General features: G+C 25.0%; 6 protein-coding genes across 7 annotated transcripts; 4 read left to right on the top strand and 2 right to left on the bottom strand.

The window, feature by feature from the left end:
* Window positions 1–422: 422 nt before the first annotated feature.
* Bet3 (blocked early in transport 3) lies at window positions 423–1,511 on the top strand. The gene is made up of 2 exons (XM_015332637.2): window positions 423–762; window positions 968–1,511. Exons 1-2 carry the CDS (start codon window positions 724–726, stop codon window positions 1,463–1,465), a joined length of 537 nt encoding a protein of 178 aa, XP_015188123.1. The 5' UTR covers window positions 423–723; the 3' UTR covers window positions 1,466–1,511.
* Window positions 1,512–1,653: 142 nt separating this feature from the next.
* On the top strand, window positions 1,654–3,430 carry LOC107072583 (E3 ubiquitin-protein ligase RNF180). 2 transcript variants are annotated; one of them, XM_015332636.2, is made up of 3 exons: window positions 1,654–2,190; window positions 2,372–2,575; window positions 2,724–3,430. In XM_015332636.2, exons 1-3 carry the CDS (start codon window positions 2,002–2,004, stop codon window positions 2,724–2,726), a joined length of 396 nt encoding a protein of 131 aa, XP_015188122.2. In that variant the 5' UTR covers window positions 1,654–2,001; the 3' UTR covers window positions 2,727–3,430. The 2 variants fall into 2 exon arrangements, with proteins under 2 accessions (XP_015188122.2, XP_015188121.2); XM_015332635.2 differs by having other exon boundaries at window positions 2,372–3,430.
* A 1,627-nt stretch (window positions 3,431–5,057) lies between these two features.
* red (LysM peptidoglycan-binding domain-containing protein red) lies at window positions 5,058–6,799 on the bottom strand. Its single transcript, XM_015332663.2, has 5 exons — window positions 6,400–6,799; window positions 5,945–6,256; window positions 5,715–5,867; window positions 5,468–5,592; window positions 5,058–5,373 (listed from the first exon to the last, which is right to left on the bottom strand). Exons 2-5 carry the CDS (start codon window positions 6,119–6,121, stop codon window positions 5,139–5,141), a joined length of 690 nt encoding a protein of 229 aa, XP_015188149.1. The 5' UTR covers window positions 6,122–6,256; window positions 6,400–6,799; the 3' UTR covers window positions 5,058–5,138.
* Window positions 6,800–7,243: 444 nt separating this feature from the next.
* On the top strand, window positions 7,244–9,277 carry Catsup (zinc transporter catecholamines up). The gene is made up of 3 exons (XM_089178713.1): window positions 7,244–8,644; window positions 8,724–8,799; window positions 8,891–9,277. The coding sequence occupies exons 1-3, from the start codon at window positions 7,655–7,657 to the stop codon at window positions 9,064–9,066; spliced, it is 1,242 nt and encodes a 413-aa protein (XP_089034839.1). The 5' UTR covers window positions 7,244–7,654; the 3' UTR covers window positions 9,067–9,277.
* Window positions 9,278–9,425: 148 nt separating this feature from the next.
* On the bottom strand, window positions 9,426–11,864 carry LOC107072581 (uncharacterized). Its single transcript, XM_089178714.1, has 6 exons — window positions 11,681–11,864; window positions 11,287–11,455; window positions 11,046–11,194; window positions 9,981–10,149; window positions 9,692–9,865; window positions 9,426–9,563 (listed from the first exon to the last, which is right to left on the bottom strand). The coding sequence occupies exons 1-6, from the start codon at window positions 11,720–11,722 to the stop codon at window positions 9,442–9,444; spliced, it is 825 nt and encodes a 274-aa protein (XP_089034840.1). The 5' UTR covers window positions 11,723–11,864; the 3' UTR covers window positions 9,426–9,441.
* Window positions 11,865–11,952: 88 nt separating this feature from the next.
* On the top strand, window positions 11,953–12,705 carry LOC107072594 (uncharacterized). The gene is made up of 2 exons (XM_015332651.2): window positions 11,953–12,093; window positions 12,216–12,705. Exons 1-2 carry the CDS (start codon window positions 11,973–11,975, stop codon window positions 12,431–12,433), a joined length of 339 nt encoding a protein of 112 aa, XP_015188137.1. The 5' UTR covers window positions 11,953–11,972; the 3' UTR covers window positions 12,434–12,705.
* Window positions 12,706–12,875: the final 170 nt, after the last annotated feature.

Below are 12,875 nucleotides of genomic sequence, written 5' to 3'. Positions count from 1 at the left end.
ATGATTGTATCTTGAAGTTTTGTTAGTACATTTTGCTATCTTTTATTTCTCAATAATAATTTGCTATGCAAAGCAAATAATTGCAATGTTCATATTGTACATAAAAACTTAATTAAAGTGTACCTTATCGAATATAATACTTGCTTTAATTTTTTATTAATAAGCAGAGGGATAAGAAAAATGAATGAGACAAATAGGCAATATTTTTTTTAATGAAATTTATTTTAAATATGAAAAAAATCATGTTTCGAACTACTCAATATTTGGAGTGTTACATTTATTTGATCCTTCCATTAGTTTGGTATCGGATGACCATTTAATGTGCATTCAATGTGCATACAATGTGCATTCAATGTGCATTCGTGTCCTTGAAATCGAATTTCGTGCAAATAGTAGTAAGTGCTTCCATCTAGCAGCCATCGTCGTAACTAAACGTTCAAGAAAAACTCTTACACACTGTAAGGAAACTAAACGTCATTTATAACTGCAAGCATTATATATTTTGCTTGATAAATTTCGTAAATCTTGTTTATATTAATATATAACAATATGTCATCTTTCAAAAACCATAATATATATTAATATTATTGTAAAAAGTTTTGATGTCAATTTTTTAGGTTAGTTGTTTCAAGTTAAATAGTTTATTAATTGAAGTGTGTTTAACAAACAGTTGTAAAGTGTTGTAAGTTGTCAAAGTTGTAAAAGTTGTAAAAAGACAACACGATGTCACGTACAGGAACTAAACTGGAAGCAAAAAAAGTTGTAAGTTTATATTATTGAATATATTAATTATTGTTTTTTATTTCTTAACAAAATGTATATATGCAATTTTACTAATGAATAACCTTTATTCAAATTAAATCTATTAATTGAAATAAATTTAATGAAGATTAAAGGAATTCATGAAAATTCTTTATAATTATGAAAGAGACAGGAAGGAAATTTTCTTTATTTTTACATTTCACAGAATTCTGAATTATTCACATTAACTTATGGAGCTCTCGTTGCACAATTACTCAAAGATTATGAGAATGTAGAAGAAGTTAATAAACAATTAGATAGAATGGGATATAATATGGGAATTCGTTTGATAGAAGATTTTCTAGCACGTACTGGATCTGGACGATGCTATGATTTCAGAGATACATCTGAAAAAATTCAAACAGGATTTAAAATATATCTTGGAATAACACCAACTATTACAAATTGGAGTGCTGCTGGAGATGAATTTTCTTTATACTTTGAAGCTAATCCATTAACTGAGTTTGTTGAGTTACCAGATCATTGTTTAAATTTGAAATATTGTAATATATTAACAGGTATATTAAGAGGTGCTTGCGAAATGGTACAAATGGAGGTTGCATGTTGGTTTGTTCAAGATCAATTGAAAAATGATACTATTACTGAATTACGTGTTAAATTTATTAAAAGGTTAGAGGATGCAATACCTGCTGGTGAAGATTAAATTCTTATTAATATTATAATAATAATATTATTATTATTATTATTATTATAAATAAACAAACTTTATATTAAAATATTCTTTTATTGGATATTACTGTCATAATAGTATTAATGATTTAATACAAATATACATATTTATGTGAATGTATAAATAACAAATTTAAATACATTAATTTATGAATTATTGGTTAAATTAAGAAACTAATGTTTTTGATTCAAAGATCTTAGTACTCATTTTTGTTTATAATAAACCTTATGTCACATTTGTGAGTTATGTATAATGAAAAAATAAAAAAATACATAGATCATATATATATTTATATAAATATCTATTAAAATTCAAAAATAAATACATTCTTATAATAGTATATCTATATCAATAACAAATCATGTTTATCAGACTGATAACATAACCTTAAAAATGAAAATGTAAAAGGATCATAACAGATTTTAATTTGATCGTGCTGTCATAACCTAAAAGATTTGGTATAGATTTATAAGCATATGAAATATTATTTCAATTAACGATTTTTTCAAATGATTGAAATTAAGTGTAAACATTGTCGTAAAAATTTGTTTCAAAATGAAAGTTTTACAATACTTTCATCCCATAACGAAGATATAAGTAATATTGAACATACAGAATGTGGTGGTGATTTTATTGAACATTGTTTATACATGTCTATGGAAAATCTGCCAACATGGATACAGAAAATAATAGATCAAGTAAAGTCAATTTTTCTTATATATATATAATATATTTTCATACAAAATAATAGTTAATCAATACATATATATATATATATATATATATATATATATATATATATATATTATGTGTGTATGTGTACACATAGGTTATTTATTCATATGATAAATATAAATAAATATAATAATATCTTTGTAGACATCCTGGACGAAAGGAAGATTAAATTGCCCATTTTGCAATACTCGATTAGGATCATTTAATTTGGTAATTGATACTAAATGTAATTGCAGTAAATGCATAATGCCCCCTATTAGATTGATTCGTAGCAAGTTGGATGTAATAAATGATAATAATAAGAAGTTAACAGCGATAACAAAGATGTGTAACAACATGAATTTACAGGTACCTAAATAAGTAATTAAAGATCATATGTTGCTAATATAAAAAAAGAATGATAGCAAACATAGATGAAGTAAAGATTAAATCTTAAAGTTGGATATATAGAAATATCATATTCAAATTGTAATATTTTATGCTTTTTTGTTTTCAGTAATCAATAGCGAGCAAAATGCATATAAAAATAGAAAATAAGTTTATTAACAACATCATGGTATTCTTTGAATTATTAAATTGTTGTTATATTTATAATTCTTTACAACATTTATTATATAAAGCAGTATGTTATTATCATCATCATCATAATCATCATTATTATCATGCATTCTAAATAATAATATTTTCGATGTGGCATTTTTTTTTTTTTTAATCTTATCATGTAATAAGGGTTTTCTTTTCTTGTTTTTAAACTATTCTAATTTTTGTTATTACAATTAATATTTAATCGTTACATCAAATGAAGTGATGCATTACAATTCCAAAGCTAACTAATTGTAAGATAGGAAGATTGTAATATTATCAGTATTCTGCTATCGTAGCATTCTGAAGTTCTTTATAACAGAAAAATTATCTACTTGCACTTTTGCAAGCATAGATATTTTATAATAATTACATGTAAATATATTTATATATATATATATATATATATACAGAATACTTATCAACTACATCGTACATAATGAATAAATGGATATGATATCATCGCATTTCTTAAAATTATAAATTGCTATTATATATGGATATAACTAAAATATTTTTGTGTTTTTAAGTGTTACAAATATTAATTTCATATCTTGTAAAGAAAACACAGTACCCCTTCAACCCAATAAAAGAGAAAATAATAAAGACATATTAATTTAATATTTTAATCTTATAAATTAACTCACATAAATTATCTAAAAAAAAAAAACAAATCATAGATACTTTTTTAAATCTTTGGTTTTCTTTCATCAAAAGTCAATTTAATTTTACTTTATAATTATTAAATATATTAATAGGTATATCATAAAAGTGTGTCGACTGTACGTGATTTAACAAGAAATAATAACAAAAAAATATAAATATATTCTGTTTTCTCTTAAAGCATGTTATTTTTAACAAGCATAAAGAAATGTAATAATCTTGTATTATTATTCTGCCTTTTTTTTTTTTTTTTCGTTGAATAATATTATTTTTGGATAATTAACAATTTTACGATTTATAATTCATCACATAACAATTTTATAACAATTTAATTAAAATCAAATATTAATATATATATATATATACTTTTTTATATATCGTACAATAGAAAATGTTCATATTATAAAACATTAACAAAAAATACTTTTCATTGAATATGAATGAAAATAGAAACAAGCTATTTGTACATAAACTACAAATCAATAATAAATGCGACAATTTGAATGAATTTTAATACATAATATACAAGAATTATTACAAATTGTGCTTTTTATTATAATAAAGAAAAGAAATTAAAATCGATGAAAAACTTTTCACGTTCCCATTTTCTATACATTTATAAAATGTAATCATAACTTTACATAGAATAATAGAATTATAACAAATTTAACAGAAGAATATTTAAATACCACCAATACATTTTTATTTTCTTTTTGGCAGTATTTACTTTTTTTCTTGTTTTATTTATTTTTTTTTTTATATAATTTTTTTTCTTTTTATTATTTTCTTTTTTTGTAGCTAGATTTTTTTTCTTTTTTTTTTTTTTTAACATTACGAAATAAAATTCACATGTATGTATATAATGCAACAAATAGCTTAATTTTCAATAGTTAAACAATATTATAAATAACTATAGAGATCAGTGCTAATAATATCGAAAAATTGTAATAATTATAATTAGGAAGACTGATATTATTATAGCACAAATAATAATTTAACAATAGGTAATATCATTTTACTATATCTTGAAAAATCATTGTAATTTACCATTTAAAATAGTTCCTATTGAAACTATATATTGTCTTTATTTTGCTGTAAATGTGATGTATATTATATCGTGCCTTTTAATAATATATTATTCAATATATTATTTATGCAACGTTAATTGCAATTCTTTACTGTTGGTACACATTACAATGTACATAACAAGATGTAGCATTTATTTACATACTTTAAGAGAATAACAACAGAATTATTATATAATGTGTACAAATATATATCAAAGGCACATATGGTAAATACTAAAAATTCAAAGTATTTGGTCGGACAAAGCTGATTGACTCTATCTCTCTCTCTCTCTCTCTCTCTTTCTCTCTCTCTCTCTTAGTCTTTTTTTTAAATATACTTTTAACTGAATATGAAACAAAAATAATTTAATATTATTTCATATGCAATTAATATCCACAATTTCTATCGTACAATGGAGATGGATATTAAATGTAAGAAATTATGGTATGACTTCTCAACGAAGATGTTATTTTGATAATAACTTATGCCAAGTAAAGAAATGTTTTGTACACATTGATACCTAAAGTGCTCTTTTCAGCAAGGTCTTTAATAACATCTGCTGAATTGTAAAATATTATACATTAATAAGACTTAGATGCTACAATTGGAACATTTCATCCTGTTGCTGTTGAAGTCTTTGTAACGACGTTTTAACTTTTCTTCCCTGGGTCATTACTACAGCGGTGGGAAAATTTTGCGTATCACTAGAGGATGATGATAGCCTTAATTCTGATGAATGAGCTGATATATTGGTATTCGAAGAAAGCGAATCTCTAAATTTATTGGATGATTTTCGTTGTTGTACATAAGTGTCATTACCTTCATTACAGAATCTAAAATATAAGAAATATTTAAATATATCTACATACATATAAGGATAATAATGATGCATATTATAGTATTTCAATGATCATTGTATTAACTTACTCACTACTTCCTTGAGTACGTTTAATTTCTTTCTTAACATTAGCTATACTAGAATCCATTTTAGCTAAGAAGTCGTCAGCTGTACTTTCATCGTCTAATGGTGATGTTACAGATGGACTAGATACCTACATTAATTAATATCATTTTTATGAAATTATATACAAGTTACAGCATAGCAATGAAGTTAAATATTTTATATAGATAGATAGATATATACCAATGTTAAATCATATTATAATTTACTTACATTTTGAGAAGTGTTACATTCTGAATCACTGTATGAAGCAGATTCAATGGATGAAGCTAATGGGCTCTCTGCACTAACAGGTATAAGGAGATATTCTCTTAAAAATAAACTATCTGATGCCCATAGTCGATTAACTCTTCTTATTTGCTCAGTCTGTAACAGAAATATTGAATAATTAATCTAATATCTATCCATGACAATATCAATGAAAGGAACTTTGAAATACATACTGTAACACCATATTTAAGTGCAATTCCTTGAAGTGTATCCGTAGATAAAACAATATGTTTTATTAAACTCTCTGTTCTGGTCATGTGTTTAGCTGTACTTCCATACTTTCTTAAAGTTTTCCCAGTATCTGCAATGCACCTACGTTCCTCCATTTCTCTAGAGCCATTCCATTCCATTGTATATTCATCGAGTGAACATATTAGACAATGAAGCAGACATAGTACTTCTTATTATAATGGTACACAGAAAAATTTAGGTCAGGTATCATAATGGTATAACCTATCTAGGTCATTTTCAAGTATACAGTGCATCTGTTTTAAAACATTACATTGAACAAATGATCATTAGAAATAATTCTAATATAATATGTGATATTTCATTTTTTTTTTGAAGATATCATTTAAAGATAATATCCTTATCATCAAATATTATAATATGAATTTTGTTCACTTACGTGTATACAATTAACCATAAATGATTTGAAAAACACACAAGACAAATTGTATTATTTCATTCTCTTGTATCGCACGTGATTTGTCATGAGAATATGTGTATTATACTTGGTGTATCTTATTACTCGAATAAATATTACGACACATTCATTTTAAACCTGCACATCTATCTGCTTTCACTTTCTTTCTTTGCTTAATATTAGTCAATGGAACTAAGAGTAACATGCGCAACTAGGGGTCACTTAATCGTGACCTTTTAATTTTTTGTCACTTTCCACGAATTATAAAAAAGAAAACTACTTTTATGTACATAGATTCTATAATATAACTAACAAATACCGATCTATTATTTTCTGATGGTTTCACACTTTTGAAGTTTCATCTAAATCAAAGAAGATTTTTACTTTATCGACAGAGTCACACATATAAATATATATTTACAATTGTACTTTAAACAAGTAACATATGTAGCCAATCGCAGAAGAAGAAGAAGAAGAAGAAGAAGAATATCTTTTTCAATTATAATAAAAAGCTTGTATATTATTTATTTAATATTTAAATAAGTTTCTTTTTTAAAACTTATCTTTCTCTCTCTCCATTATTCGTTCAAATGTTTTTCAAATGTTTATATTGATTTATGCACTTTTGAAATATTAAGTTATTATTTAAAAATCTTGATAATATTCGATCAAAAAGATAATTTTATTTGTTATATAAAAAATCATTTTCAAATATGTTTATGTATATGTATATAATTATATATATATATATGCATTTATATAATATATTTATATTAAGTTATCGATCGAGTAAGTTTTGAAATAGAATGTATGTGTGAACGAAGCTTAATGTTTGATCTTAAATGAACTTTGATTTCTAGGATGAGAGATTACACAAAGATAAATAAATAATCATTAATTGTAACATAAAAATACTATGAGGATTTAAAATAAAGAAATGATAAAGATTTAGGGTAAAATAAGTCGTATGTTTTTTTATCTATTGTGCCTCTTTAACATCGTTTTCAAGAGTTCGTTTCGCTAGGTGGTAGTTGCTATTGAGTTATCATACGTACATTTCTATTCAATGGCGCCACGTTAAAAAGAAAAATAATTTGAATGTTTATTAACGAAAATTATATTAATGTTGATTCGTTAATGACGTTCATGTTCACGAATACGGATGTTGGTATATAGAAAACTTGATTATCTTCTAAACTATATTTTGTAGATTTTGAGCTGAGTTGGCATAACAATAATGGCGACACAGATTGAAAAGCAGCAACAATCATTGAAAATAAAAAAGTGGATTTACAAAGTGGTAACTGTTGTGTTTGTAATACTTGTGTTTTTAAATCTACCGGCTATATGCCAATCACATGGACACGATGAATCACCGAGTTTCAAATATTCTCAAGAAGCCAATAAAGAATATTTGCTAAATCAGCATTCTGAACTGAAACATGATCCAGTGCAATCACAACAATTTAAAAAGGTTCATGTGCACGTCACGCATGATGAACATCAAAAGCACGATGATGATGATGATGATGATCATCATCATCACCATCATGAATCAACTAATCTTCCTACTAATGAACGTAATGAGATAACGTTTAGAGCAATGGGTTCTACCTTGCTCATTTCTATAGCACCTTTTTTTATATTATTTTTTGTACCATTAGACAATAGTAAGGAACGTGAACCATTATTGAAAATACTTTTGAGCTTTGCATCGGGTGGTCTCCTTGGTGATGCTTTTCTACATCTTATTCCCCATGCATTAGTTCCTCATTCACATGAATCTTCACATGAATCTTCACATTCCCATACGAAAGGCCACCAACACGAAGAACCTGATCATAAACATGATATGTCAGTTGGTCTGTGCGTTCTATTAGGCATTACTGTATTTTTAATTGTCGAAAAAGCTGTACGTATGATAAAAGGTGATCATGGACATTCTCATACTATTAACGAAACTAAGAAAGAATCTGACAAGAAGAAAGGTGCCTCTTCAACTGTCAAAAAAAATGCTGAATCCAAGAGCGATATCAAAATTGCAGGCTACCTCAATTTAGTTGCAGACTTTTTGCATAATTTTACAGATGGTTTGGCTATAGGAGCCAGCTATTTAGCTGGAAACAGTATTGGCTATGTAACAACGTTTACTATTTTATTACACGAAGTACCTCATGAAATAGGTGACTTTGCTATTTTGGTTCAAAGCGGTTGTAGTAAGAAAAAGGTAATCAATTGATGAATATGTGATTATATTTCATTTCTTATTTCTTGTATATTTATTTATTGTATTTTTGATTATACAGGCCATGTTGCTGCAGTTGACTACTGCAATAGGTGCTTTGTTAGGGACTTATGTGTCCTTATTAGCAGAAGGAATGGGTAAATTAATGAGATCTTTATTTTCAAATAAAATAATCAACAGGTGTTGATGTGGATGTGTTTAAGTGACATTAATATTTACATTTTTTAGGAGATTTTGCGACAATGTGGATTCTTCCGTTTACTGCTGGAGGATTTATCTATATTGCTACTGTCTCTGTGATACCAGAATTGTTAACTGATACTAAGTTTTGGCAATCAGTTAAAGAAATAATTGCACTTCTTGCAGGAGTATATATGATGGTACTTATAGCAGAATATGAATAGAAATCTATTTTTCAAAATATGGTCTTTTTAATAATACATTTATTATTTTCTTTTATTTTTTTTTTTTGTGTTTTGTTTTTTTTTTGTTTTTTGAATAATATTATTATTAATATTATTATTCTAATGATATTTGTTCACAATCTCAAAAATCACTAAACACATGATTGTTACAATTGGTACGTACGGTATATGAAATGATAAAATCATGAAATTTATTTATAAATGATGATATTTTAATTGTATAAGATTTGAGATTTTGTATTAAATTTATTTGAAGGTAAACTTTTCAATCTATTCGTTATCTCTAAAGAGATAAAAGAAAGAAGAGATGATGAGGCACATTGGTTGTACTCTTTTTTTTTTTTAAATTTAATCTTATCCTTTTTGTTCAGGATTACTTATCAATAATCCTTTTTCTTTCATAAGTTTTTTATATTCCATTTGTTTCTCCATTTGTTTCCTCTTTCTCTCTTGACGCATTAATTCTTCTTTTGATACTATAATAATTTTTACAAATAATTATATTATTAAACAAATAAATAAAATAGTATTACATTATTAATATCTTCTCGTAAGAACAATAATAGCATATATATATATATATATTTAATCTTTTTATTCTTACATTTTTTATTATTAACATCCACTTGATCTAGAAGAATATTGGATTTTGAATTTGATTTTGAATTGGATGTATCTTTAATACAAATTCCATCATTCAAAGATACTTGATTTTCATTGGATTTAGAAACTTCTGCTACTTGATTCGATGGACTTGTTTTATTTTCAGATACTGCTTCTAAATTGATTAGATCAAAGGTATATATTTATTTTTTATTATTTTTTTTTTTTTTTTTTTTTTTTTTTATACAAATAAAAATCTTTCAAAGAGAAATGATAAAAAGATTGATTACCTTTTTCTTCCTTTGGTTCCTTAATATCATGATTAACTACTACAGAAGGTGATTTGTTTTTAGGAGGAATAAGAGAATTTGAAAGTTCTTTGGAAAGTTTTTTAGCTGTTAACTTTATTTTACCACCAAAACTGCATAAAACTTTAACTAATGCGTCATTGTAAGAAGCCTAAAAAGAAAATATAATATAAATACATTTTACTTTTTTCACAAGTGAAAACTTCTTTAGAATGAGGATTCTACGAAAAGTTCAGTCAATGCACAAATGTACGAAAAATTTTTTTTCAATTTTTAAAAATCAATGAACTACGAAGAAATTAGTCAATGCATGAGTCTATGAAAAGTTCAGTCAATGATCGAATGTACGAAAAATTTTTTTTTCAATTTTTAAAAATCAATGAACTACGAAGAAATTAGTCAATGCATGAGTCTATGAAAAGTTCAGTCAATGCACGAACGCACGAAAAATTATTTTTCAATTTTTAAAAATCAATGAACTACGAAGAAATTAGTCAATGCATGAGTCTATGAATAGTTCAGTCAATGCACGAACGCACGAAAATTTTTTTTTCAATTTTAAAAAATCAGTGAACTACGAAGAAATTAGTCAATGCATGAGTCTATGAAAAGTTCAGTCAATGATCATTGATAATAGCTAGTACCGCTAGATGGCAGCACATAGTTAGTTTACAGTCGGTAAGATAAAGAAATAATAGTTAGAACCGCTAGATGGCGGCACATAATTTACAGTCGGTAAAATGAAGTAATAGTTGGTACTGCTAGATGGCGACACATCCTCGATCATTGACTAATTTCTTCGTAGTTCATTGATTTTCATAAATTGAAAAAAAAATTTTCGTACATTCGATCATTGACTAATTTCTTCATAGACTCATTGAAATTTTAAAAAATCAAATTTTTAATAATAATCGATGTCATTTTACTTCTAACACGTGTGATCTGCATACATGATATTTTTTAATGCAATTTTAAAAGAAAATTTGAGTGTAATATGTAATAGTAATTTATATAATAATATACATATTAATATATATTTTTACTTACAATTCTGGCACAATGTATAGCTTCACCTTTGACTGGTCCTTCCTTAATACTATATCCCATGTCTTCGTGATAAATTCCAGAACTTAATTCTATTTTAATTATTGTATGACATCCAACAATATAAACACCCCAGGCAGAATCAACAAAATCTGAAAATGAGACATGAAATCTAATTCATCTATCTCTGTTTATTCTCTTTCATATATTTTACTGTGAAATGTATAATATTATACAGATATACCTAATGTTTGATTACAAACAGAATAACTCCATTTTTCTTCTCCAAATATTTCATTTGCTGCTGACAATAATGCATCGTTCACACATTTTATCCTCTGTAATTGTGTAACTAATGGAAGATTATCTTTTATTTGATGTTGTATAGTTTTATGATCTGGTTTTGCATTTGGCTAAAAAAAAAATATATTAAAATTTTAACATACATTAAATTTAATGTATGTTAAATACAAGATATTATTTTATATATATATATATATATATATATATATATATATATATATATATATATATATATATATATATATATATATATATAGATAGATATTATTTAAATACAAGATATTATTTTATCCAAAGTATATTTATTTAAAAAAAGTACTATACTAATTACTTACTATTTTAATACATGATGGATAATCATTCGTATTGTTTGACATTTCTTTGAATAACTTTTGTTTATTTTGGAATGATATCTCCAAATTCAAAGATGTTTGTTTACTTAAATGATAAAGAAGAAACTGTTGCAACTAACGCATCTAACGACAGTTAAGAGAACTAACACGTTTGTTTGACATATGTCATGAAATGTTAGGTTAGAATTTGTTACACTCGTTACAGTGTATCGTTTTTATTAATAATTTCTTTCAAATTTAATTAATTTAACGTAATAATTAATGTTAAATCAATATGTTTGGAAATAAGAAACAAAGTTTACCACCTAGACCTAATTTTCCAAATCCTGAACATATATTAGAAGATCTTTCCAATGCATCAGCTGATGATGTTGCATTTAAAGTTATGAATGAAGGTATATTATTGAATGAATACAAAATTACTACTATTATAATATTATTATAAATAATTATATAAAATATGTTTCTTTTATTATGATTTTAATAAATGTTCGAGGTTATAAAAATAATTTTTCAGACAACATTCAAACAGAAAATGTATATATTTTGACCGATCACAATAATTCTGAGGATATTTACAAAAAAGTAAAAATTTATTTAAACGTTAAAGAACAATTGAAACAATTGGAAATTATATTAAAGAGAGAACAGGAACAATTGGAAAAAGATAACGAAGAGATAAGAGCACTTGCTGATAGTATCAGAAAACAGGCACAAGCTGCTCTTATAACGTGACATATATATATACATATATATATATATATCTTGTCAATTAATAAAATTAATTTACAAATGAAGGATTATGTTTCATCGTGTATATTATATATATATAAATGTTATTTTTAATTATATAATTAAAAATTATATTTTCATCTAAGCGTCAAATAATGTAAGCCGTGATTTATTGTATACAGAAATGTAAATCATTTACAACATAGCATAGTTGTAAATATTCTAACTATAAAATTGTAAAGGAAACTATGACTGATTATTATAAATTGTGTGTATTCGTATTTAGATATAATATCACCGATAAATATTGTTGTGCAATTATTTTAAGTAAGGCACAATTTTTGTTCCTTTTAATATCTATGAAAACCATTGATAAGTAGTATCTCTTATTAAGATTTAAAATATTATTCATATATCTGTTTCGAATAATCGTTAATCCTATCAA

Source organism: Polistes dominula, unplaced genomic scaffold, assembly GCF_049000335.1.
Source record: "Polistes dominula isolate Pdom_NZ unplaced genomic scaffold, Pdom_raw_medaka contig_11, whole genome shotgun sequence".
NCBI classification, from domain to species: Eukaryota; Metazoa; Arthropoda; class Insecta; order Hymenoptera; family Vespidae; genus Polistes; species Polistes dominula.
This window is presented reverse-complemented; position numbering and strand designations above follow the sequence as displayed.